Source organism: Berkeleyomyces rouxiae (assembly GCF_048999995.1).
Source record: "Berkeleyomyces rouxiae strain 22BRR77 chromosome Unknown BrBRR77_ptg000005l, whole genome shotgun sequence".
NCBI classification, from domain to species: Eukaryota; Fungi; Ascomycota; class Sordariomycetes; order Microascales; family Ceratocystidaceae; genus Berkeleyomyces; species Berkeleyomyces rouxiae.
The window spans coordinates 1,414,168-1,436,621 of NW_027396495.1; the positions used below are offsets into that span (position 1 = coordinate 1,414,168).

The window sequence follows — 22,454 nt, forward strand, 5'->3', positions numbered from 1 at the left end:
ACATGACCCCATAAGGGGAAGGGTAAAGGCAAAAGACAGACAAATGACAAAAGACAAGAGAGTTGCGGCCGAACTTTAAGAGCAAGGCAATCTCTGAACCAAGAACATAAAGGCTAAAAGGCAAATTCAAACAACTTCAAGAGCGGAAGAAGCGGGACCCTGCTCTGATGTCAAAATAAAGTTTGAACAGACCAACCAGAGGCGGTTAAGAGCGGAAAACTATAAAACACAGAAAGCGAAGCCTTTGCTGTCACAACCAAGCCAGCTCCGAGAAACCCAGGCAAATTCACCCAGCTCGACACGAGAGAACCAGGGTCGGTTCTTTCAAGGAGAGGGTGAATGTAAGAACGTAGATAACGTCACGGTCAAAGATGAACTAAAAGGGTTAGAACCCTGACCGTGCACGCTAAATTCCAATAGTACGTGCAAGACGAAACGGCTAGAGCAATAACAGGAAGTTAGAACTCTACTACTGCACAATAAGGCACTGTTGGGGTTGCACCCTTAAGGACCGACGGAAGCCCGACACCAACACTAACGGCGTATCCTCGAAGGACTAGTCCGGCGCTGGTACGGCAAAACTAATGCCAGACCAGAACCAAGACTAACGGCACTTCCTAGAGGAACTAGTTGTCGTCGCCGCCGATCGTCGGTTGCCTCCCTTTCCAACAGGATAAATAGTCGCATTGTTTCTACACCATTTAGAGAGTTTAGTTTTGTTCTTCAATTCGAGATCTTTGTCCCTCTGTGTCCCTTTCTGTGAAGATCCAGCTTAGCGTAATCACACCTTAACATCATCTCGAATTCTCAAACCCCCCTTTCCCTTTTCCTTTTTTTTTTTTTTTATTTTTCCTTAAGTCACTCTTATCTTTCCTTTTTTTTTACTTTACCGCCGACCCGACGAGGGATCGAGATATATTTTTACTTTTCTTTTACTTTGCCATTTGAATATCCACAGCGGCCAAACCCTATGGCCCCAAACTATTTTGCACCCTCTGACGACGATTCTTCCTTCCACCACAGCTTCCGAGAAGACAGCATACTACCAGAAGTCCCCGGTGAGCCAGAGGTTTTCCACGAAGCAACAATGGCTCACAATAACGAAATGCAGGGACTCCCCAACTCCGCCCCCGCGACCCCAGTGGTTGTGCGAAACACCTCCTCCGACCTCCGCCCGGTCCGTTATGACCATACGCGGCCTGATCTCTACCCAACGTACCGGTCATACGTGGAGATGAAGTACCGCTACGACCACAGTCACTTCAACGGCGCAGGAGGGTTCATTCTGCACTGTTACGGTCTGTTAGCCGACAATGCCTTGCTCCAGGCACAGACCTACATTGCCCGCATGAGCCGCGATCCATCGTTGGAGAACGTGGATAAGTTCCTGGAATTCTTGGACAGCTGCTTCGAGGACACCTCAGCTTCCCGTCGTGCACTCTTGGAGCTGCACACCCTCAAATGCCGAGGTGCCTCTGCTCCGGAACATTTGGCTCGGGTCAGTCGGTTGATGCAGATCGCTGGCTGCTATAGACTGAGCCACGAAGAGCGCATAATGAATCTGAGGCGCACCCTCCCCGGGCAAGTGATGTCTGCCCTGGCTGGTTTCCCAGACCCCCCAACCTACGAACAATACGCACAACAGGTGCTTAATGCCTGGCAAAAACTCGACGAGTGTCGGCATGCCCACCCTCCGAGGAACCCTGCCCGGACGTCCCAGTTCCGCAATGTCCCGGCACAACACTCCCCTGATGCCATGGACTGGGCGCCCACCCATAACAGTGCCCCCCGTCGTGCCAAGTGGGTCTCCAAGGAAGAACTCCAGTCACGAAGAGCCAGAGGACTGTGCCTCCGTTGTGGCGCTGGTGGCCACATGTCCCCTAACTGCCCATTCGAGCGTGCCCGCCCCCCGGTACAACAGAGTGTTCGCGCAGCCACGAACCTCCCTCCTCCTGTACTCGAAGAAGAGGGCGAAGAATATTACGAGACCGCCGAGGAGGACTCGGGAAACTGATCGCCTCTGCCCCAAGTCGTGGTCAGAGGCCCAAGCAGGTTTTCAAAGACGACAAGGCTGCTGTGAAGGAATGGGAAGAGTTGAATAGATCTATTACCAACACATCAATTCAATTAGATGCAGTGATCAACAACACTTGTCCCGTGATTGCATTGATTGACACCGGTAGCGCTTCCCCCTCTATGATCAGCAGTGACCTTGTAAAGAAATGGAAACTTGATACGCTTTTCAGTTCGCGTCCCAGAACGCTGGTACCATTTAATTCAAAGAGTACCGTCACGGTTGACCGACTAGCCGTGTTTAAAATTGACATATCGGGCCACATAGAAAAACATGTGGCGTGGGTAGTACCAAAATTAGCCGAAGACATCCTGATCGGATACCCATGGCTCAAGAAACAAGGGGCAAGGATAGACTGTGAAGCCGACACAGTTAGATTTAAATCCGGCATTGTCGCTCGAGGAAAGGCGACGACAAACCATACCTTCCGCTCTACCATGGTACGAATAAACAGAGCGAGCACCTTCTTCCGCGCCGCCAAGAGAGATAAGCTGCGGGTTTTTGCAGCTTCAATCGAAGATATCAATAAAGCCTTGGCCCGTTTGGAGAAAGATAGAGTACCAGCCAACCCCAGAGAGTGGAAAAAGAAGATCCCAGCTTGGATCGAGCACGACAAGGTCAAGGTGTTTGATCCAGACGCACAATTTGCTAAAAAGATGCCTCCCCGCCGGCCTGGCCAGGATCATAGGATCGAGTTGACCGTGCCCGACGAAGAAGCTCCATGGGGCCCCCTTTATAGCATGACCAGAGAAGAACTCGTGGTTCTTCGCCAGACGCTTCTTTCATTGCTGGAAAAAGGCTACATTCGCCACAGCCAGTCCACTGCTGCTGCTCCCATCCTATTCGTGAAAAAGCCTGGTGGCGGCCTCCGCTTCTGTGTAGATTATCGTGCACTAAACGCGACTATGAAAAAGAATCGGTACCCACTCCCAAACATCAGCGAGACCCTAGCTAATGCTTCCAAAGCTAAGTGGTTTACGAAACTCGACGTTGTTTCCGCGTTTCATAACATCAGAATCGCCGAGGGAGATGAGTGGAAGACCGCTTTTCGAACGCGACAAGGCCTTTTTGAGTGGAACGTCATGCCTTTTGGTCTGGCCAACGCGCCTGCAGAGTTCCAAAGTTTTGTGAACAGTCTGCTACGCCCATACTTGGATGTGTGGTGCTCTGCCTACGTCGATGACATCTTGATTTATACCGACGGCACGTTAGAGGACCACTACGAGAAGGTCAACTTGGCTTTAGCAAAGGTTCTGGAGGGCCAACTGACAATCGACATTGATAAATGTGAGTTCGCGGTATCGAAAGTGAAGTACCTGGGATACATCCTTGAGCCCGGCAAGATTTCAACCGACCCAACCAAAGTCTCTGCAGTGTCGGACTGGCCAACGCCCAAGAAGGTCAGGGACGTTCGAGCCTTCCTCGGTCTATGCAATTTCTACCGCACCTTTGTCAGAAATTTCACTACTCTAGCGACTCCCTTGCTACAGTTGACAAAGAAAGACCAGGCCTTCCAGTGGGGCGAAAAGGAAGAAGAGTCCTTCCAGGCTCTAAAAGAAGCATTCACCTCGACCCCTGTCCTCTGCACGCACAATCCAGATCTGCCAACTGTTGTTGAGACAGACGCGTCTGGCTACTGTCTCGGTGCAGCGCTTCTACAGACGCAGCCCGATAGATCAACTAGGCCTTGTGCTTTTTTTTTTTTTTTTTTTTTTATTCATTACTCGCATGGAACCTGATAGGGTTATGGCGAGGTGCAGTAAATCTACACATAGCAAGGTACAATAAAACAACATCCAAACTCCAGCAAAAATCAACGACAAAGGAAATACGTCGTGGTCGACACAGTAATTTGTCCAAAGACACAAGCACCAACTCCTCCTCACTCCTCAACTTCCTCCACTCTCCTCCCACCACTACTTTCTCTTCTCCCCACACCTTCTACCCAGGCCTTCGTGCAAAAACCCGTCTTGCGAACAAACTTCAGCAGCACCTCGGTTCCGTTATTCGTATTGAAGAGCGTCGGGAGATCTAGCGACTTAGGACTCAATGCCATGGCCATCTCTTGACGCTCTGCAGAAAATGCGGCGCAGTGCAGCAGCACATGCTCAACGCTCTCGCTTTCATGTTCTTGACAACGGCGGCACCGGTCCGAGTCCGTCTTCTTGATGAGCAGCAGGTAGGGCAACAAGTTGCCTTTACCCACCTTCATCTGGAAGTACGCCGAGGTTAGCCATCTTGGTCCGGAAACCTTGGGCGCCTTAGCACGGAGAACTGGATCACCACCGATGGTACGCAGGTAGTGCGAGCCGTGGGAGGGACCAGCGGCGGTGTCTCGCTCAAAAGCCCAGAGAGTCTCCCACTTGTCCATGGTAAACCTCCTAACCCTGGCGAAGACACTGCCCAGTGAGCTGAACTTGCGTTCATCATCACTCTCGAGAGCCTGGCGTGCAACCGCGTCTGCAATCTCGTTCCCCACTATGCCCATGTGCCCGGGACACCACATCACCGTGACTGGCGACGTGAATGTACCTAGGACGCGGCGGGCCTGCCACGCGAAGTGGCCGTGCTTGCGGAGCCGCGCAATGGCAGCTTGGCTGTCGACAAACACATAGCAGGGGCGAGCTTGCTTTGTTATTTTTTCTGTTTTGGCGAGGAGCGTGAGTGCCTCCACGATGGCGGCGCTCTCGCAGTCTGCAACCTCCACATCTTGCAGTCGATGACTGACTTTCGTTTTGATTTCACCGGTTTTGGTATCGACCACGCACGCTGCAAGCGAGCACCTGGAGCCTTCTTTGGAGCCGTCCGTATACACGGTGACGGCATCGTTCGGAAGTCTTGACAAGAACTGGGCATGCCTGACGGCAGCGTCCTCCTTGGGTCCAGGGTCGACGACGATGGAGATGCGGTCGGTCAGTGGCGGCTGCCAGGGACTATCCCACTCCTGTCGGCGACGTTCTCGTCTCCACATGCCTGCCACCAATGGCTTCAACTCGCGCATGATGCAGCCGAGTCGAGTCTTGACACTCATGTTATGCCCCAGGAGAGGCAGGTCTGAGTCATCGGGGGCAAGCTCGTCCTTGTCGGGTTGGGACGCAACACGGACGGGATGGTTGCGTTGGAGGCGGAGAGTGCGAGCGGCGTAGGCCATGCGTGCTTTGGCGAATCGAATAGAGGGGGGCGGGAGGCCGGCCTCGACTTCGACGGCGCGTGTTGGTGAACCGCGGAATGTACCTAGGATACGGGCGGCAGCTTGGCTTTGCAGTTTCTGGTATACCCTTTGCAGACTGAGCTGGGGTTTTGACGGGTCATACCAGAGAATTGATCCGTAATCGGCGACGGTACCCACACAGGAGATGTAGAGCTGACGGAGTGCCGCGATGGACAGTCCACGCGTGTTCGAAGCGAGCCGAAGCAAGCCGCGGAACGCGATCTCAGCCTTTTGGGTCCGTGCCTGGACGTGCTGTTTAAACGAAAGTCTGTTGTCGAAATGGAAACCTAGCCACTTGACCATCTTTTGGGGACGCACAGTGACATCACCTACTCGGACAGTTTGGGAGGCCCACTTTGCAGCATCGGTGTAGTGGATGAGCTCAGTTTTGCTCTCTTCAAACTCAATGCCGTAGTCACGAGCCTTGGCCCGCAGCTCCGTCACGAGTTCTTCGAGAAGCGCCGCTGAACGCCTCGGGCTTTTGGACGCCACGGTTACGCTGAAGTCGTCTATATACGACAGCTGAAGTTGTGGTGTGTCGCCGGCCACCCGAGCCACTATATGCCGAGCATACAACAGGAAGAGTAGAGGACTGATGGGGGAACCTTGGGGGATGCCGATGTTAACCGGGGTCATCGGAAACGGCTGACCCTCGATGTGCAGGCCGACAGTACGGTCCTGGAGGAACGAAGCAACCCATTTTCGGAACACCAGGGGAAGACCGAGCTCACGTAAGCTGCGCATCAAGCAGGGCTTTGACACGTGGTCGAAAGCGCCCTTGACGTCAAGGAAGAGAGTGCTTGGAACGAGCTTCATCTCCTTGACCTTCTGCAGGTGGCTGACGTATACGAGAGCGGCGTCCATGGCTGAACGCTGTTTGCGGCCTCCCAGTTGAGTGTCGTCTAGAAGCGAGCTGTCATGGCAATTAGCGAGGTACCCTAAGCGGGTCGCAAAGACTTTCTCGAGCACTTTGCCTAGACAGTTGAGCAGTGAGATGATGCGGTAGGACTTTACGACTGAATAATCAGCCTTTCCGTCTTTCGCGAGCACAATCCCAGTAGCTTGCTTCCAGAGTGTGGGGTGTATTCCGAGGCGAGACAGGGCTTTGTAGACGGAGAGAAAGGGCGCGGGATGGGCCTCAAAGGCGATCTGGATGATCTTGGCGTTCATGCCGTCGGGCCCGGGGGCCTTCTTGGCGTTGGCGGACATGATTGCCTCCTTGATCTCGTGGTCTGTAAGGTCAGGCCAGGGGTATATGCTTCGGTCGGTGTCGTTCGGGGGGGTGTCGTGGGGGGTGTCGTGATGGGGGTCGTGATGGGGGTCGTGTGTATCCGCAATGTCAGGTCGGGGGTCGACACCTGCGCTAGACGTAGCACCCAGTAGCGTCAGGAAAGCCTTTTCCTTCTCCTCGGGGGTATTGGCTAACCCGTCTGGCCCCTGGATGGGGGGGAAGTAACTCGCCGTAGCTGGCTTGGTGTATTTCCAGGCTGTGTAGACCTTTTCGTTGTCAGCGTCAGAAAGAAAGGTAGTCCAGTGAGTAGACTTAGCATCTTCGACAGCATGGGTGTACTTGTTGCGAATCGAATGAAACTCAACCAGCGACAGCCTGCCTCGTCTGTATCTTCTCTCTGCGCGCGATGCGGCCTGACGTTGTGATTGTAGCTCGGGCGTCCACCATGGCTTTGCGCGGGCACTGTGCCTCTTCACTGACATGCACCTCTGACAAGCAGATTGCAGGGCCTCGGAAAGCAGTCGCGCCATTGCGTCACCGTCTGCAGAAATCTCTGCCAGGGACAGCTGAAGCTCAAGGTCAGCCTGGCCAGCCAGCCATTCCTTGCGAAACAGCGACCAGTCGGCCGTCTTGGTGTTGAACGCCGGGTTACGTGTTAGGGTTTTGGGTGTGGTGGTGCTGACGTAATCAAAACTGATGGCCCGGTGATCGGAGCCCGTCTCCTGAAGATACCTCCAGTTCGTAAACAGGCCCGGTCGAGACCGCAGGGAAAATGCGAGGTCGATCACCGAGGTCGTGCTGCTGTTGACGTATGTGCCGCCGTTGCGTTCAACGTAGTCGTCGTCGACAATCAGGGTGGCATTCTGCGACATCAGCCAGTTAGCAAAAGAGTCAGCTCGTGGTTCGTGGGGATGCTCTCGCTGGGAATTCCACCAATGGTGATGGAGATTGAAGTCGCCGAGAAGCAAAGTACTGGTGTCAATATTGCGCGATAAAAGATTGGTGCGCTCAATGGTATAGGGGCGGGGTTGGGTCTCGGGGACAGGCTGCACAGTCAGCTGGCGTTCGTTGTAGACATTGAGAAGCGAAAACGGCTCCGACGCAAGGATGCGCAGGGTCTGAATATCACTCTCAGCATCGCCAAACTCGAACAGCACAGAAAACGGCAGGCCTTGGCGGACGTAGGTCAGGACCCGCGGGCGCAAAGGCATGGCCTCGAGATTCCTAACATTAAACGGCACAACCAGGGTGAAGCCCGGCTGCGTCAATGTTCTATACCCAGCTTTGAGTTTTATGGTATAAGGCTCCTGGATGCAGACAATGTCCGCCTTTCCGGTTGCAGCAGCCTCAAGTATTGTCTCATGAACAGCCTTCATTTTGTGCACGTTGTGCTGAAGGATGCGTAGACGTTGTCCGGCCGTAGGGCCCTCTTTCATAGGCGAGGGGGGCCGTCTGTCGTAGATTTGCGGTCAACGTAGGGCACTGCTGGGACAATAGCGCCGCCGACGTTGACGTTTTTGCCGACACACTTGTCGTAGTCAGCCTGGGTCAGGGCCTCGACGACCACCGAGCCAGCCTGCTTACCCTTGGCAGGGACCACAAGCCAGCGCAGCGAGTCGGAGATCTTGACGCCGTTGAAGTCCGCCATGTCCTTGGGCAGCTCCTTGAGACTGTCGAAACCGTCTTCAATCGGCACACCGTGGATGACAAAGCAGAGCTTTGACGACTTGTGGGTTCTGGAGCCGGGAGATGTGGCGCGCGTGAACTCGCAGGCGCCAAAGCAGGACAGCTCCTTGACCACGCGCTGCAGATTGGAGGTCATCAATCTGACGGCCTCACTGTCCACAGCGTGCAGCAAGATGTTGCCCGCCTTGGTGCGCTGGACCGCAGACACTGCAGTCTTGCCAAGAAGGCGGTTCACCGCGTCGCGCACGCGTCGCTGGGGCAGCGCGCTGGCTCTCGACTCGGGTGTGGTGACAATAACGACGGCCGTTTTCTCGCGAGGGGCAGTCGTGGTGGTCGTGGTGGTGGTCGTGTTGGGGGCGGGGGTCGTGGTTTTGTCGGCAGCCTTCTTCTGGGCGCGCTTGGCGACTACGGTCCACGTGTCGGGGGACTCAGTGGGCGCGTCGGCATCAGCCATAGCCGTGTCCGGGGCGGGAGGCGCGGCGGCGTCATCGGTAGTAGTAGTGGCGGTCGAGGTGGTGGTCGAGGTAGTGGTGTCGGGTGTGCTGGACTGGTCGCCAGCGGTGTCGATGACCATAGCATCAGCCTGGTCAGTGGCGGCGGTTGCGGCGGTTGCGGCGGTCGCAGCATTTTTTTTGGCCTTTTTGCCGCGGCGTCTGCGCTTATTGGCCTTAGGCGCAGGGGTGGCGTTTTTTTTGCTGGCACAGGGCTCACTGCCCAGGACAGAAGGCGCGGCTGGCACCTCAGGTGTCTGCGTCGCAGCCTCGCTGTACGCAGCCACGGCTTCAGCCTCGTGTGCTGGCTTGGGGCGGGCAGCCTTTGAGACTTCCATCTCAACCAGCGTCTTGTGGTCGTGGCGCGACATTACGACGAGCCCGCACTCGTTGCCAAACTGGCGCAGGATGCGCATCAGCTGGGCCTCGGAGGCTGACTCCTTGAGTCGTTCTAGAACAAGGAAGACCTCGTTCATGATGGCGGCGTTCTGCTCGTCGCGCCGGCGCTTGCGCTCCAACATGAGAGCAATCTCTCGGGCGCGCTTCGCCGGAATCGTCTGGTCGTTGTTGTTGTTGTTGGTGTTGTTGGTGTTGTTGGTGTCGTTCTCATCGCGCTGAGCCTGGCTGAACACGAACAGGTTCCCATCCAGTGCATTAGGCGTCGGCGTTGTCGCGTCCGAGTCGCGCGAGTCGGGTGTCGAGGGAATCTCAACCACCGGCGCATCTTCAACACCTGCATCGACTTTCATCGATGAGGTGACGGGCGCAGGCTGCGACGGTGAACGCAGCAGCTCGTCGTCGTCGGAACGCGGTTCCTGGCTCGCCATCTGGGCAAAACTCAGCCCCAGGCGCGTCGTGCGGCGCGTTTCATCGCGCGCGGTCGGTTTCTTGTCTATTTTGTTCGATGCACTGCTCGAACTAGTCTTAGAATCAATTGAGCTGTTGCTCAGAGTCGTTTTGGTGAGTTTTTCTGTCGATTTGGCCATTTTTGATGCAGGTGTATATCTGTTGGCCTTGTGCTTATTTCAGCCGCAAAATGACTGCCGCCGAATGCAACTACCCGATCCACGACAAAGAGCTGTTGGCTGTTGTCTGTGCCCTGAAGGAATGGCGTGGCGAACTCAAGGGCCTGAAGGAGACGTTTACCATCGTCTCAGATCATAAAAACTTGCTGCATTTTACCAAGTTGCAGCACTTGTCCGAACGCCAAGCTAGATGGTACCTGACCTTGAGCGAATACAACTGCACCATCGTCCACCGTCCTGGTAAACTCTCCCCTCTCCCAGATGCTCTCTCTCGCCGCGACACCCCAGACAACACGAATGACGCGCGCTACAACGACCGACTAGCCACTATCTTGCACCACGACGGTAACGGCCTGAAAGTTTTCTCGACACAAACCACCAACACGCCAGAAGCCCCTTCTACCCCCGAACTTCCGCCTGCCTTACGGGAACTCTGGTCTGATGCCTGTGCTGCCGATGATGAATACGCCATTATCCATAAAGCGTTGACAGATGGACTGTCACAGTGGCCCGAAACAATCAGACACAAGTTGAGAGTCAACATTTCCGACTGCTCTTTGGACGCCAAATCCGCTATTCGATTTCGGAATAAACTATGGGTACCTACTAACGAGCCATTGAGAACCGCCATCCTACAGAACATTCATGACTCGCCCATGATGCTGCACCCCGGAAAGAACGTCATGCAAGTCGAGCTGTCTAGAGAGTTTTTCTGGCCCCGCTACGTCGAAGATATCCGCCGTTTCTGCCGCAACTGTCAAATTTGTGGTAGTTCTAACATTCGTCGCGTCGCTGTGGTGCAGTGGTATAGCACCTGGCAAGGCTTTTCGGTTGGCTACCGAGAAGTCGTAGGTTCGATTCCTACCAGTGACGCCAATTTTCTACGAGCAGTCAACCTTAACTGGGGCACTTGGGGTTAGTGCTGCTCGTTGGAAATTCATACCAAAAACTATTCATGTATTTCCTTTCTGTCATAACTTGGGGATTATATTTGTGGGATCTTAGATGTAACTGCCTCCCTGCCAGGGGATTGGAGTATATTATGTGTAGTAGCTAGCTTGTTTGAGATTCCGTTAAACCTTGATTCGTGTATAGTATTAATATACACCTCGCCATAACCCTGTCAGGTTCCATGCGAGTAATGAATAAAAAAAAAAAAAAAAAAAAACATTCGTCGCGACAACAAGGACACCACCCTCAAAGCCTTGCCAATTCCCGACCAGCCTTGGGCCGAGATTGCCATCGACTTTATCGGACCTTTGGAACCAGCACAGAAAGGCGGCATCACCTACACCCACGTCCTAACTGTTATAGACCGTCTATCCAAGGGCGTCATCCTTATTCCCGCCGACGCCCTCGACATGGAATCTGTTGCAGATATGTTCTTCCACCACTTTTACCGACACCACGGCATGCCAAAATCTATTTTGTCTGACCGCGAATTTGTCAACGCAGCTTGGCGACACCTCTGCAAACGCCTAGAGATCGAAAGGCTAACCACAACAGCTTACCATCCGGCTACCAATGGAGCTGCAGAGAGGATGAACGCTGAGATCAAAGTCAAACTTGCCAAACTCAGCGCTGAAGGCCCCGCCTGGCTCAATCTACTGCCCATGGTCGAGTTCAGCATCAATGCCACCCCATCTTCTGCCACTAATGTTTCACCTTTCTTCTTTTTTTTTTTTTTTTTTTTTATTCATTACTCGCATGGAACCTGACAGGGTTATGGCGAGGTGTATATTAATACTATACACGAATCAAGGTTTAACGGAATCTCAAACAAGCTAGCTACTACACATAATATACTCCAAACCCCTGGCAGGGAGGCAGTTACATCTAAGATCCCACAAATATAATCCCCAAGTTATGACAGAAAGGAAATACATGAATAGCTTTTGGTATGAATTTCCAACGAGCAGCACTAACCCCAAGTGCCCCAGTCAAGGTTGACTGCTCGTAGAAAATTGGCGTCACTGGTAGGAATCGAACCTACGACTTCTCGGTAGCTAACCGAAAAGCCTTGCCAGGTGCTATACCACTGCACCACAGCGACCCCCTTTCTTCTTGTCTCACGGCTACCACCCACGAGTCTTCGCCGCACCACCATTGCCTGTCGAACCCGACAATAACGGTCCACTCGGACAGGCTGAGAGGGTCATCCAACGCCTGAGAGACGCCCAGAAATGGGCCCACGCCAACCTTTCTCTGTCACGAGCGGAGATGGAGCAACGCGAGAATGAACACCGACGTCCTGCACCAGATTTTCCTACAGGCTCATACGTTTGGCTCACCCTACGCCCTGAACAACAAGGCTCAGGCCTCGGCAGGAAACTTAGAGCAAAATACCAATACTGCAAAGTGTTGGAACAAGTTACCCCTCACACTTATCGTCTTGAAGTACCGGGTACAACTGCTCACGACGTCTACCATGCCGATCGCCTTCGCTCAGCTGCCAACGACGCTTTCCCTTCCCAAAAGACTCACGACGATCGACCAGCACCTATGGAAGTCATCAATGGTGAAGAATACTGGGAGGTCGAAAAGATCCTAGGCGAACGCACTTCTAACGGTGTCAAGCAAGTCAAAGTCAAATGGAAAGGCTACGTCAGACCTGGCTGGGAACCAGTCGACCTTCTGGTCGATACCGACGCCTACAAACTATGGCTCAGCCAAAAAGGAACCAAAACGACGCGCAAAAGGAGGAAGAGAGGCTGATGTTGGGGTTGCACCCTTAAGGACCGACGGAAGCCCGACACCAACACTAACGGCGTATCCTCGAAGGACTAGTCTGGCGCTGGTACGGCAAAACTAATGCCAGACCAGAACCAAGACTAACGGCACTTCCTAGAGGAACTAGTTGTCGTCGCCGCCGATCGTCGGTTGCCTCCCTTTCCAACAGGATAAATAGTCGCATTGTTTCTTGTCATGAATAGCCATTCTTGCCATTGCCATTGCATAGGGTTATGCCTGGCACCTTACCCCGCTTCCGTTGTGTCACGCTAATGTTCCAAGGACGTATGATGATACGGTTATACCACTTGGTGGTCTGTGTAACCTTGAGGTGTCACTCCGGTTTATCTACTCGGGTGTGGCCGGCTTGCACACTATAGATCATCGCTATTAGGTAACTCGGTACTCTGCAGTTGATGCAGCTTATTCTGAGTTGACTGCTATTCTCGTTCCTTTTGTGTCAACAGCGTTTGAGCGTGGGGCCCACACCTGTTAGGCCGATATCGCTGTAACGCGACATATCGTTGCCTGGGTGTCTTGAGGGATTTTCAGTTCTGCTGCTGCCGTGTTGGTTTATCTCGTGAACTAACATCCGGTTTGATAGTAGCGTCTGGTAACGTTGAGTTACGTATGTCCCCACTTTCGGTTATCTGTGATTTGGTTCTAGCTTGGGAAGATCTCTGTTGTCAGAATCTGCAACGCCTTAAATAGCGTTGCCTTCTGCCCTGTGTGATCAGGTTAACTCTTGCTCCCCAAGCTTAACAATCACATACACAAGTCGCTGTGGTGCAGTGGTATAGCACCTGGCAAGGCTTTTCGGTTAGCTACCGAGAAGTCGTAGGTTCGATTCCTACCAGTGACGCCAATTTTCTACGAGCAGTCAACCTTGACTGGGGCACTTGGGGTTAGTGCTGCTCGTTGGAAATTCATACCAAAAGCTATTCATGTATTTCCTTTCTGTCATAACTTGGGGATTATATTTGTGGGATCTTAGATGTAACTGCCTCCCTGCCAGGGGTTTGGAGTATATTATGTGTAGTAGCTAGCTTGTTTGAGATTCCGTTAAACCTTGATTCGTGTATAGTATTAATATACACCTCGCCATAACCCTGTCAGGTTCCATGCGAGTAATGAATAATAAAAAAAAAAAATCACATACACCCCTTTTGCCATTCTTCTTTGTATACTAGTTTATAGTATCACTTCTTCGATAGTACCTTCTTCTTTAGTACTATATCTTTAATTATCACTTGTTTCTTGATAGCCTTCATTGCATCAGTACCTTCTGTCGTCTTCGTTACCTCAGTGTTCCTGTGATTGTTTATTCCCTTCCGTGTGTTATAAGATCAATTAGTTGAGTGTGCCTCTTTACCTCAAACCGACCATACGACCTAGAGAGTTCTATCCTCTCCTCCCGGCCGTATATCCGCGCAGGCCTGACTGTCCACCTCTGGAACCTATCATTGTCCTGAGTCGTTGGCTTTCTAGAACCCTAATGGTTTCCTTGGGCCCTATCCGTAATATTTTGTTAAGCTTCATTTAAAGACTCACACATTCTTCCAACTCTTTGTTATTCTTTAGCACACCTTATTCTTCTTTTCGTTCCGGCTCTCGACTACGGCCGATATCCCGTCTTCCTATGATCATACTAGCGCTGCTGTTGTTACACAACCTTCTTCGTCCGCTAGTCATAACTCGGCTCTTTCTGGTTCTTAGTTGATTCCATTTCTCAATCTACTTCTCTTCTTCTGTGGACAGTCAGTTGATGGCACTGTCTCTGTCCCAGCTCCTTTAATTTCGTTGAAGCACTTTGTTCCTCTAGGCTAATGTCGTCTCAAGCTTTGCGTTCCACTGCAAGCAATGAGAACCGGCGGGCTCACCGCACTACCGCTGAGCAGGTTCTCGATCCTGTTGATCAGGATGACCTACGGCTAGAACAAGTGCACAAGCGATATCCCGAATGCAGTTCGGACAGTTATTATGATTTGCGTCCGGTGTTCTTGCGGGATGGTGTACCTTCAACCACCTCTTGTCAAGACGCAGGTCATGCTGTTAATCTTGTCTCGACTGCCGAACATATCAATACTCTTCCGTCTGATGATGCACATCTAAATTTGCAACTTGTCAAGCAAAACCTGGATGGCATGCTCACACGTGGCTTCATTGCCCCTACTTCTTCAGTGTTGGCTTCTCCGATTCTTTGTCCTCGGGAACCAGGCAGTGTACGATCTTCTGTTGATTTACGGGCGGTCAACTACCTTATTTTATAAGCTGTTCATTTGGTCCCGCATCAACCAGTCGTTACAACTTGCCACATCTGAACGGGGGTTTCCAGAAAGCCATGTCTACCAGCTATGCACCTTTTGGCTTGCAGCAATGATGTTGCCAACTCCCAGATTACTTTGAGTTACAACATGGTACCTGAGTGTATAAAGTGTTGTTGTTGAGTTTACTCACACACCTGCCATTGTGCCAAAGCATGTTATTGAGTTCTTGTGGGATTTCTTGGACAGTTTATGTCTGTTTTTAGACCTCTGTGTCTGTATTTCTTGGCCTTTTTTTTTTTTTTTTTTTTTTTTTTTTTATTCATTACTCGCATGGAACCTGACAGGGTTATGGCGAGGTGTATATTAATACTATACACGAATCAAGGTTTAACGGAATCTCAAACAAGCTAGCTACTACACATAATATACTCCAATCCCCTGGCAGGGAGGCAGTTACATCTAAGATCCCACAAATATAATCCCCAAGTTATGACAGAAAGGAAATACATGAATAGCTTTTGGTATGAATTTCCAACGAGCAGCACTAACCCCAAGTGCCCCAGTTAAGGTTGACTGCTCGTAGAAAATTGGCGTCACTGGTAGGAATCGAACCTACGACTTCTCGGTAGCCAACCGAAAAGCCTTGCCAGGTGCTATACCACTGCACCACAGCGACTTCTTGGCCTTTGTCTTGCCTAATTGTTTTGACTCCTGTTGGGTCTATTTATATGATATCAGCAGCTAGTGTCTGTTCTTTGCTGAGCTCGTTGGTTCTACGAACAGCTCGTGTCTGTTCTTTGGGTTGACACCTCTTAATGCCTCTTCCTTGTGACACCGTGTGTCCATCGGCGACTGCTTTTTTTGTGTCTCTTCTTTGACCACTATGGTGCTTGCGTTTGACCCCTGCTGGGTTATAATTGCCGACAGCTCGTGTCTGTCCGGGTATTGATAGTTTATATCTACTCGCTTTGCTGACAGCCCGTGTCTGTCTGGGTATTGACAGTTGCTGTCTACTCGCTTTGTTAACAGCTCGCTTCTGTCCCACTTCTTGACAGTTATGTCTAGTCTTCGTGCCACAGTTGTGTCTAATGCGTTAGGCCACTGTTCGGACTATTTTCTTTCGGCTGTTGTTGTGTCTACTTACGACCACTATACGTCTACTTCTTGTGACATGTTCTGTGTCCTCTACTTTGGACAGCTCTCTTGCCTGTTACTTTCTTCGACTCTGTTACGTCTACTTGCGACTACTCTATGTCTCCTTTCTGCGACCTCTTTGTGTCTTCACTTGGGCCTACTCTCTGCCTCTCTCTTTTGGACAATATCTTGTTGTTTTTCTTCTCGTTAAAAGAAACACGATGTCCCTCTTCGAAGTCCTGCCTATGGTGGTGCAGGCCAGTCTTGTATCTTGTGCTGAAATACTGCCAAGTTTGACAAGCTGACTTTACCAATTTCTTGTTTTCCCCTTTCACCAATACTCTTTACGGATCCTGCACGTCTTTGTTTCCATGCTGTCTGTTGTCATATACCAATTACCCGATCGATGATGAGTCCCCATTACACATGTTAGTCTATTCTCCCACAACCGGAATCGTGTTCGTTTACATCCATCGAACCATGTCCCAGGGGGTTCTTAGCTATTGTGGAGGCGATTATGTCGCGGCGATTGATGATTGTGCCAACTGAGTAGCCACTCTGGTGTACACTTGTTACCAGAACTTGGTAGTTCTCAGGGGACCTTCTGCATCTTGCAGGCAACAGATTTATGGGCTATGGAACTGAGCGATTGTTGTTTGTTATAACCTACAGGCCTGGCTCTTACTTCTATGACCAATGCCATAACTAGGGAGGACAACAAGGTTGAAAAACCTTTGCCTTTGCGGGTACTGAGCTGCGTTCTCAACTTATTCCCACTTAAGATCCTTGGTGCTGCCCCTCGGTTGATGAGGTTGCCTTTCGTTATTCCCATTCTTTTTTACCTTCCTCTTGTCTGTGGACACGAGGCCCTTACGAAGTTGTCGTTGCACTTCAAGGCCTTGTTTTATGTTGATCAGATGTACAAGCTTTCATGCTAGGGATTCCGTTGATCCCCTATACGTCACGATGTTGTTGGTGCATCGAGATCTACAATTCTTGCCTGCGGAGTCATGCTGTGTCTAGACCCGTATGGTTGGCTTATTCCTTCTGTTCCGATTCTGCAAAGCCCGGTGGACTTCCGTGTCCCTAGATGCCCGGCTTCCTTTTGCGAATTCTCCGACTTGATTCTAGTCTAGGATGTGGCGATCTTAGTACTGCTGTGGAAATCAGTCATTTAAAAGGAGCATACTGTCATGAATAGCCATTCTTGCCATTGCCATTGCATAGGGTTATGCCTGGCACCTTACCCCGCTTCCGTTGTGTCACGCTAATGTTCCAAGGACGTATGATGATACGGTTATACCACTTGGTGGTCTGTGTAACCTTGAGGTGTCACTCCGGTTTATCTACTCGGGTGTGGCCGGCTTGCACACTATAGATCATCGCTATTAGGTAACTCGGTACTCTGCAGTTGATGCAGCTTATTCTGAGTTGACTGCTATTCTCGTTCCTTTTGTGTCAACAGCGTTTGAGCGTGGGGCCCACACCTGTTAGGCCGATATCGCTGTAACGCGACATATCGTTGCCTGGGTGTCTTGAGGGATTTTCAGTTCTGCTGCTGCCGTGTTGGTTTATCTCGTGAACTAACATCCGGTTTGATAGTAGCGTCTGGTAACGTTGAGTTACGTATGTCCCCACTTTCGGTTATCTGTGATTTGGTTCTAGCTTGGGAAGATCTCTGTTGTCAGAATCTGCAACGCCTTAAATAGCGTTGCCTTCTGCCCTGTGTGATCAGGTTAACTCTTGCTCCCCAAGCTTAACAATCACATACACCCCTTTTGCCATTCTTCTTTGTATACTAGTTTATAGTATCACTTCTTCGATAGTACCTTCTTCTTTAGTACTATATCTTTAATTATCACTTGTTTCTTGATAGCCTTCATTGCATCAGTACCTTCTGTCGTCTTCGTTACCTCAGTGTTCCTGTGATTGTTTATTCCCTTCCGTGTGTTATAAGATCAATTAGTTGAGTGTGCCTCTTTACCTCAAACCGACCATACGACCTAGAGAGTCGATTCGCCAAAGCACGCATGGCCTACGCCGCTCGCACTCTCCGCCTCCAACGCAACCATCCCGTCCGTGTTGCGTCCCAACCCGACAAGGACGAGCTTGCCCCCGATGACTCAGACCTGCCTCTCCTGGGGCATAACATGAGTGTCAAGACTCGACTCGGCTGCATCATGCGCGAGTTGAAGCCATTGGTGGCAGGCATGTGGAGACGAGAACGTCGCCGACAGGAGTGGGATAGTCCCTGGCAGCCGCCACTGACCGACCGCATCTCCATCGTCGTCGACCCTGGACCCAAGGAGGACGCTGCCGTCAGGCATGCCCAGTTCTTGTCAAGACTTCCGAACGATGCCGTCACCGTGTATACGGACGGCTCCAAAGAAGGCTCCAGGTGCTCGCTTGCAGCGTGCGTGGTCGATACCAAAACCGGTGAAATCAAAACGAAAGTCAGTCATCGACTGCAAGATGTGGAGGTTGCAGACTGCGAGAGCGCCGCCATCGTGGAGGCACTCACGCTCCTCGCCAAAACAGAAAAAATAACAAAGCAAGCTCGCCCCTGCTATGTGTTTGTCGACAGCCAAGCTGCCATTGCGCGGCTCCGCAAACACGGCCACTTCGCGTGGCAGGCCCGCCGCGTCCTAGGTACATTCACGTCGCCAGTCACGGTGATGTGGTGTCCCGGGCACATGGGCATAGTGGGGAACGAGATTGCAGACGCGGTTGCACGCCAGGCTCTCGAGAGTGATGATGAACGCAAGTTCAGCTCACTGGGCAGTGTCTTCGCCAGGGTTAGGAGGTTTACCATGGACAAGTGGGAGACTCTCTGGGCTTTTGAGCGAGACACCGCCGCTGGTCCCTCCCACGGCTCGCACTACCTGCGTACCATCGGTGGTGATCCAGTTCTCCGTGCTAAGGCGCCCAAGGTTTCCGGACCAAGATGGCTAACCTCGGCGTACTTCCAGATGAAGGTGGGTAAAGGCAACTTGTTGCCCTACCTGCTGCTCATCAAGAAGACGGACTCGGACCGGTGCCGCCGTTGTCAAGAACATGAAAGCGAGAGCGTTGAGCATGTGCTGCTGCACTGCGCCGCATTTTCTGCAGAGCGTCAAGAGATGGCCATGGCATTGAGTCCTAAGTCGCTAGATCTCCCGACGCTCTTCAATACGAATAACGGAACCGAGGTGCTGCTGAAGTTTGTTCGCAAGACGGGTTTTTGCACGAAGGCCTGGGTAGAAGGTGTGGGGAGAAGAGAAAGTAGTGGTGGGAGGAGAGTGGAGGAAGTTGAGGAGTGAGGAGGAGTTGGTGCTTGTGTCTTTGGACAAATTACTGTGTCGACCACGACGTATTTCCTTTGTCGTTGATTTTTGCTGGAGTTTGGATGTTGTTTTATTGTACCTTGCTATGTGTAGATTTACTGCACCTCGCCATAACCCTATCAGGTTCCATGCGAGTAATGAATAAAAAAAAAAAAAAAAAAAAAAAAAAGACCTAGAGAGTTCTATCCTCTCCTCCCGGCCGTATATCCGCGCAGGCCTGACTGTCCACCTCTGGAACCTATCATTGTCCTGAGTCGTTGGCTTTCTAGAACCCTAATGGTTTCCTTGGGCCCTATCCGTAATATTTCTACACCATTTAGAGAGTTTAGTTTTGTTCTTCAATTCGAGATCCTTTGTCCCTCTGTGTCCCTTTCTGTGAAGATCCAGCTTAGCGTAATCACACCTTAACACCTGGCGGTGGACTTAGATTCTGCGTGGACTACCGTCTGTTGAACAAGCTGATGAAGAATGTAATGAATAAAAAAAAAAAAAAAAGCTGATGAAGAAGGATAGATACCCGTTACCCAACTTCAAGGAAGTCGCTGTGGTGCAGTGGTATAGCACCTGGCAAGGCTTTTCGGTTGGCTACCGAGAAGTCGTAGGTTCGATTCCTACCAGTGACACCAATTTTCTACGAGCAGTCAACCTTAACTGGGGCACTTGGGGTTAGTGCTGCTCGTTGGAAATTCATACCAAAAGCTATTCATGTATTTCCTTTCTGTCATAACTTGGGGATTATATTTGTGGGATCTTAGATGTAACTGCCTCCCTGCCAGGGGATTGGAGTATATTATGTGTAGTAGCTAGCTTGTTTGAGATTCCGTTAAACCTTGATTCGTGTATAGTATTAATATACACCTCGCCATAACCCTGTCAGGTTCCATGCGAGTAATGAATAAAAAAAAAAAAAAAAAAAACTTCAAGGAAACACTACGCCAAATCAGCCGTTCAAAGTGGTTCACTAAGCTTGACGTCGTTGCAGCGTTCCATAATATCCGTATCGAGCCAGGCCACGAATGGAAGACCGCTTTCCGTACGCGCCTGGGCTCCTTTGAATGGAACGTGATGCCGTTTGGTTTGTCCAATGCTCCTGCCCAATTCCAACGCTTCCTGAATTCCGTATTGCAAGAGTACCTCGACCTGTTTTGTTCTGCTTACGTTGATGACATCCTAGTGTACACCGATGGCTCCCTCGACGAGCACAAGGAACAAGTTAACCACGTCCTAGCCAAGCTCGTGAAGGCCGGACTGACGGTTGACATCGACAAGTGCGAGTTCGGTGTACAAGAAGTCAAGTACCTGGGCTACATCATCAAGCCTGGAAAAGCAACAATGGATCCTGCCAAGGTGCAAGCAGTGAAAGACTGGCCCGTACCCAGTTCCAAGAAAGAGCTCCGTGGCTTCCTAGGATTTGCCAATTTTTACCGCCCGTTCATCAAGAACTTTGCCGAAGTAGCCGTCCCTCTCACTTCACTGACTGGTCACCTAGTTCCCTTCGTCTGGTCTCCAGAATGCCAAGCTGCCTTCTCGTCACTCAAAGATCTCTTCTGTGCTTCGCCCGTCTTGCGCCTCTTCGACCACTCTCTGCCAACAACTGTCGAAGCTGACTCTTCAGGCTACAGCACTGGAGCTGTCCTATTGCAGCAGCATCCAGATGGCCTGTTTCCATGTGCCTACATCAGCCAGAAGCTGTCTCCTGCCGAGTCCAACTATGAGATCCATGACAAAGAAATGTTGGCAATTGTCCGAGCCCTGAAAGAGTGGAGAGGAGAGTTACGTGGCGCCCAGGGACCCATCCGAGTGTTAACAGACCACAAGAACTTGTTGCATTTTACCTCTGCGCAACAGTTAACAGAGAGGCAAGCTCGTTGGGCTAACCTGCTAAGCGAGTTTGACCTAACACTGGAACACCGTCCCGGGAAACTGTCCCCACTGCCCGATGCTCTCTCCCGTCTTCACATGCCTTCAGGTCCCGATGATCCCCGCCTACAAGCTCGCAACCAACAGCTCCTCCAGTGTTTGCCCGACGGTGCCCTGAAAGTCAGATCTGCTCGCGTTACACTGCCATCCCCGTTCCGTAAGGAAGCCCTCAGTACACTGTGGGAACAAGCATTGTCAGCCGACTCTGACTATGCGGCAGCATGCGCAGTGGTTGCCTCTCAGGCGCCCAAATGGCCAGACAGCTTGAAGACTAATTGGCGAGTGTCACTGTCCGAATGCTCATTGGACTCCGAAGGTCGACTGCGATACAGATCAAGATTGTGGGTACCCCAGTGGGAACCTCTGAGGACGGCCTTGCTACAAGAGATTCACGATTCCGTGACACTAGTCCACCCCGGCCAAAGAATCATGTGTCAGGAAGTTTCCAAGACTTACTTCTGGCCGCACTACACAGCGGATGTCAAACGGTTCTGCCGCAACTGCGAAATCTGCGGTAGCACGAACGTCATGCGCCAGCTCAAGCAAGGTCTCCTGAAGCCCCTTCCGGTACCTGACCGCATCTGGCGTGACATTGGCATAGATCTGATTGGCCCTCTCCCGCCGTGCAAGAAGGAAGGAAAAGTCTACAAGCACGTCATGACGGTGGTGGACCATCTGTCCAAGGGTGTCATCCTTATAGCCTGCCGCAGCCTGGATATCGAGTATCTTGCCAGCCGTTTCTTGGAAGTCTACTACCCTCGCCATGGTCTTCCTAACAGCATTGCTTCTGACCGCCAATTTGCCAACATGTTCTGGAAACGACTCTGTACCACCCTCAAGATCGATCGTCGTCTGTCCACCGCTTACCACCCACAGACCAACGGGGCCACTGAGAGGACAAATGCTGAGGTGAAGACAAAGATGGCCAAACTCCTACACGACCGCTCAGACTGGCTAGACTGCCTGCCAATTGTGGAGTTTGCCCTGAACGCAGCCCCAGCGGCTTCAACAGAGACGTCCCCGTTCACGTTGTCCCACGGCTATAGTCCTGACTTTTTTTTTTTTTTTTTTTTTATTCATTACTCGCATGGAACCTGACAGGGTTATGGCGAGGTGTATATTAATACTATACACGAATCAAGGTTTAACGGAATCTCAAACAAGCTAGCTACTACACATAATATACTCCAAACCCCTGGCAGGGAGGCAGTTACATCTAAGATCCCACAAATATAATCCCCAAGTTATGACAGAAAGGAAATACATGAATAGCTTTTGGTATGAATTTCCAACGAGCAGCACTAACCCCAAGTGCCCCAGTCAAGGTTGACTGCTCGTAGAAAATTGGCGTCACTGGTAGGA

At 51.4% G+C, this 22,454-nt stretch overlaps 6 protein-coding genes across 6 annotated transcripts; 4 read left to right on the forward strand and 2 right to left on the reverse strand.

Moving 5' to 3' along the window:
- Positions 1 to 970: 970 nt before the first annotated feature.
- On the forward strand, positions 971 to 2,014 carry BROUX77_005523 (uncharacterized protein; the record flags this gene model as incomplete). The annotated part of the gene is made up of 1 exon (XM_073750406.1): positions 971 to 2,014. One exon carries the CDS (start codon positions 971 to 973, stop codon positions 2,012 to 2,014), a length of 1,044 nt encoding a protein of 347 aa, XP_073604409.1.
- A 497-nt stretch (positions 2,015 to 2,511) lies between these two features.
- On the forward strand, positions 2,512 to 3,837 carry BROUX77_005524 (uncharacterized protein; the record flags this gene model as incomplete). The annotated part of the gene is made up of 2 exons (XM_073750407.1): positions 2,512 to 3,651; positions 3,817 to 3,837. 2 exons carry the CDS (start codon positions 2,512 to 2,514, stop codon positions 3,835 to 3,837), a joined length of 1,161 nt encoding a protein of 386 aa, XP_073604410.1.
- Positions 3,838 to 3,956: 119 nt separating this feature from the next.
- BROUX77_005525 (uncharacterized protein) lies at positions 3,957 to 7,892 on the reverse strand (the record flags this gene model as incomplete). Its single annotated transcript, XM_073750408.1, has 1 exon — positions 3,957 to 7,892. One exon carries the CDS (start codon positions 7,890 to 7,892, stop codon positions 3,957 to 3,959), a length of 3,936 nt encoding a protein of 1,311 aa, XP_073604411.1.
- Positions 7,893 to 7,948: 56 nt separating this feature from the next.
- Positions 7,949 to 9,679, reverse strand: BROUX77_005526 (uncharacterized protein; the record flags this gene model as incomplete). The annotated part of the gene is made up of 1 exon (XM_073750409.1): positions 7,949 to 9,679. One exon carries the CDS (start codon positions 9,677 to 9,679, stop codon positions 7,949 to 7,951), a length of 1,731 nt encoding a protein of 576 aa, XP_073604412.1.
- Positions 9,680 to 9,729: 50 nt separating this feature from the next.
- On the forward strand, positions 9,730 to 12,433 carry BROUX77_005527 (uncharacterized protein; the record flags this gene model as incomplete). The annotated part of the gene is made up of 3 exons (XM_073750411.1): positions 9,730 to 10,633; positions 10,922 to 11,376; positions 11,864 to 12,433. The coding sequence occupies 3 exons, from the start codon at positions 9,730 to 9,732 to the stop codon at positions 12,431 to 12,433; spliced, it is 1,929 nt and encodes a 642-aa protein (XP_073604413.1).
- A 5,446-nt stretch (positions 12,434 to 17,879) lies between these two features.
- BROUX77_005528 (uncharacterized protein) lies at positions 17,880 to 22,432 on the forward strand (the record flags this gene model as incomplete). The annotated part of the gene is made up of 3 exons (XM_073750412.1): positions 17,880 to 19,092; positions 20,155 to 22,137; positions 22,413 to 22,432. 3 exons carry the CDS (start codon positions 17,880 to 17,882, stop codon positions 22,430 to 22,432), a joined length of 3,216 nt encoding a protein of 1,071 aa, XP_073604414.1.
- Between the last annotated feature and the right edge of the window lie 22 nt (positions 22,433 to 22,454).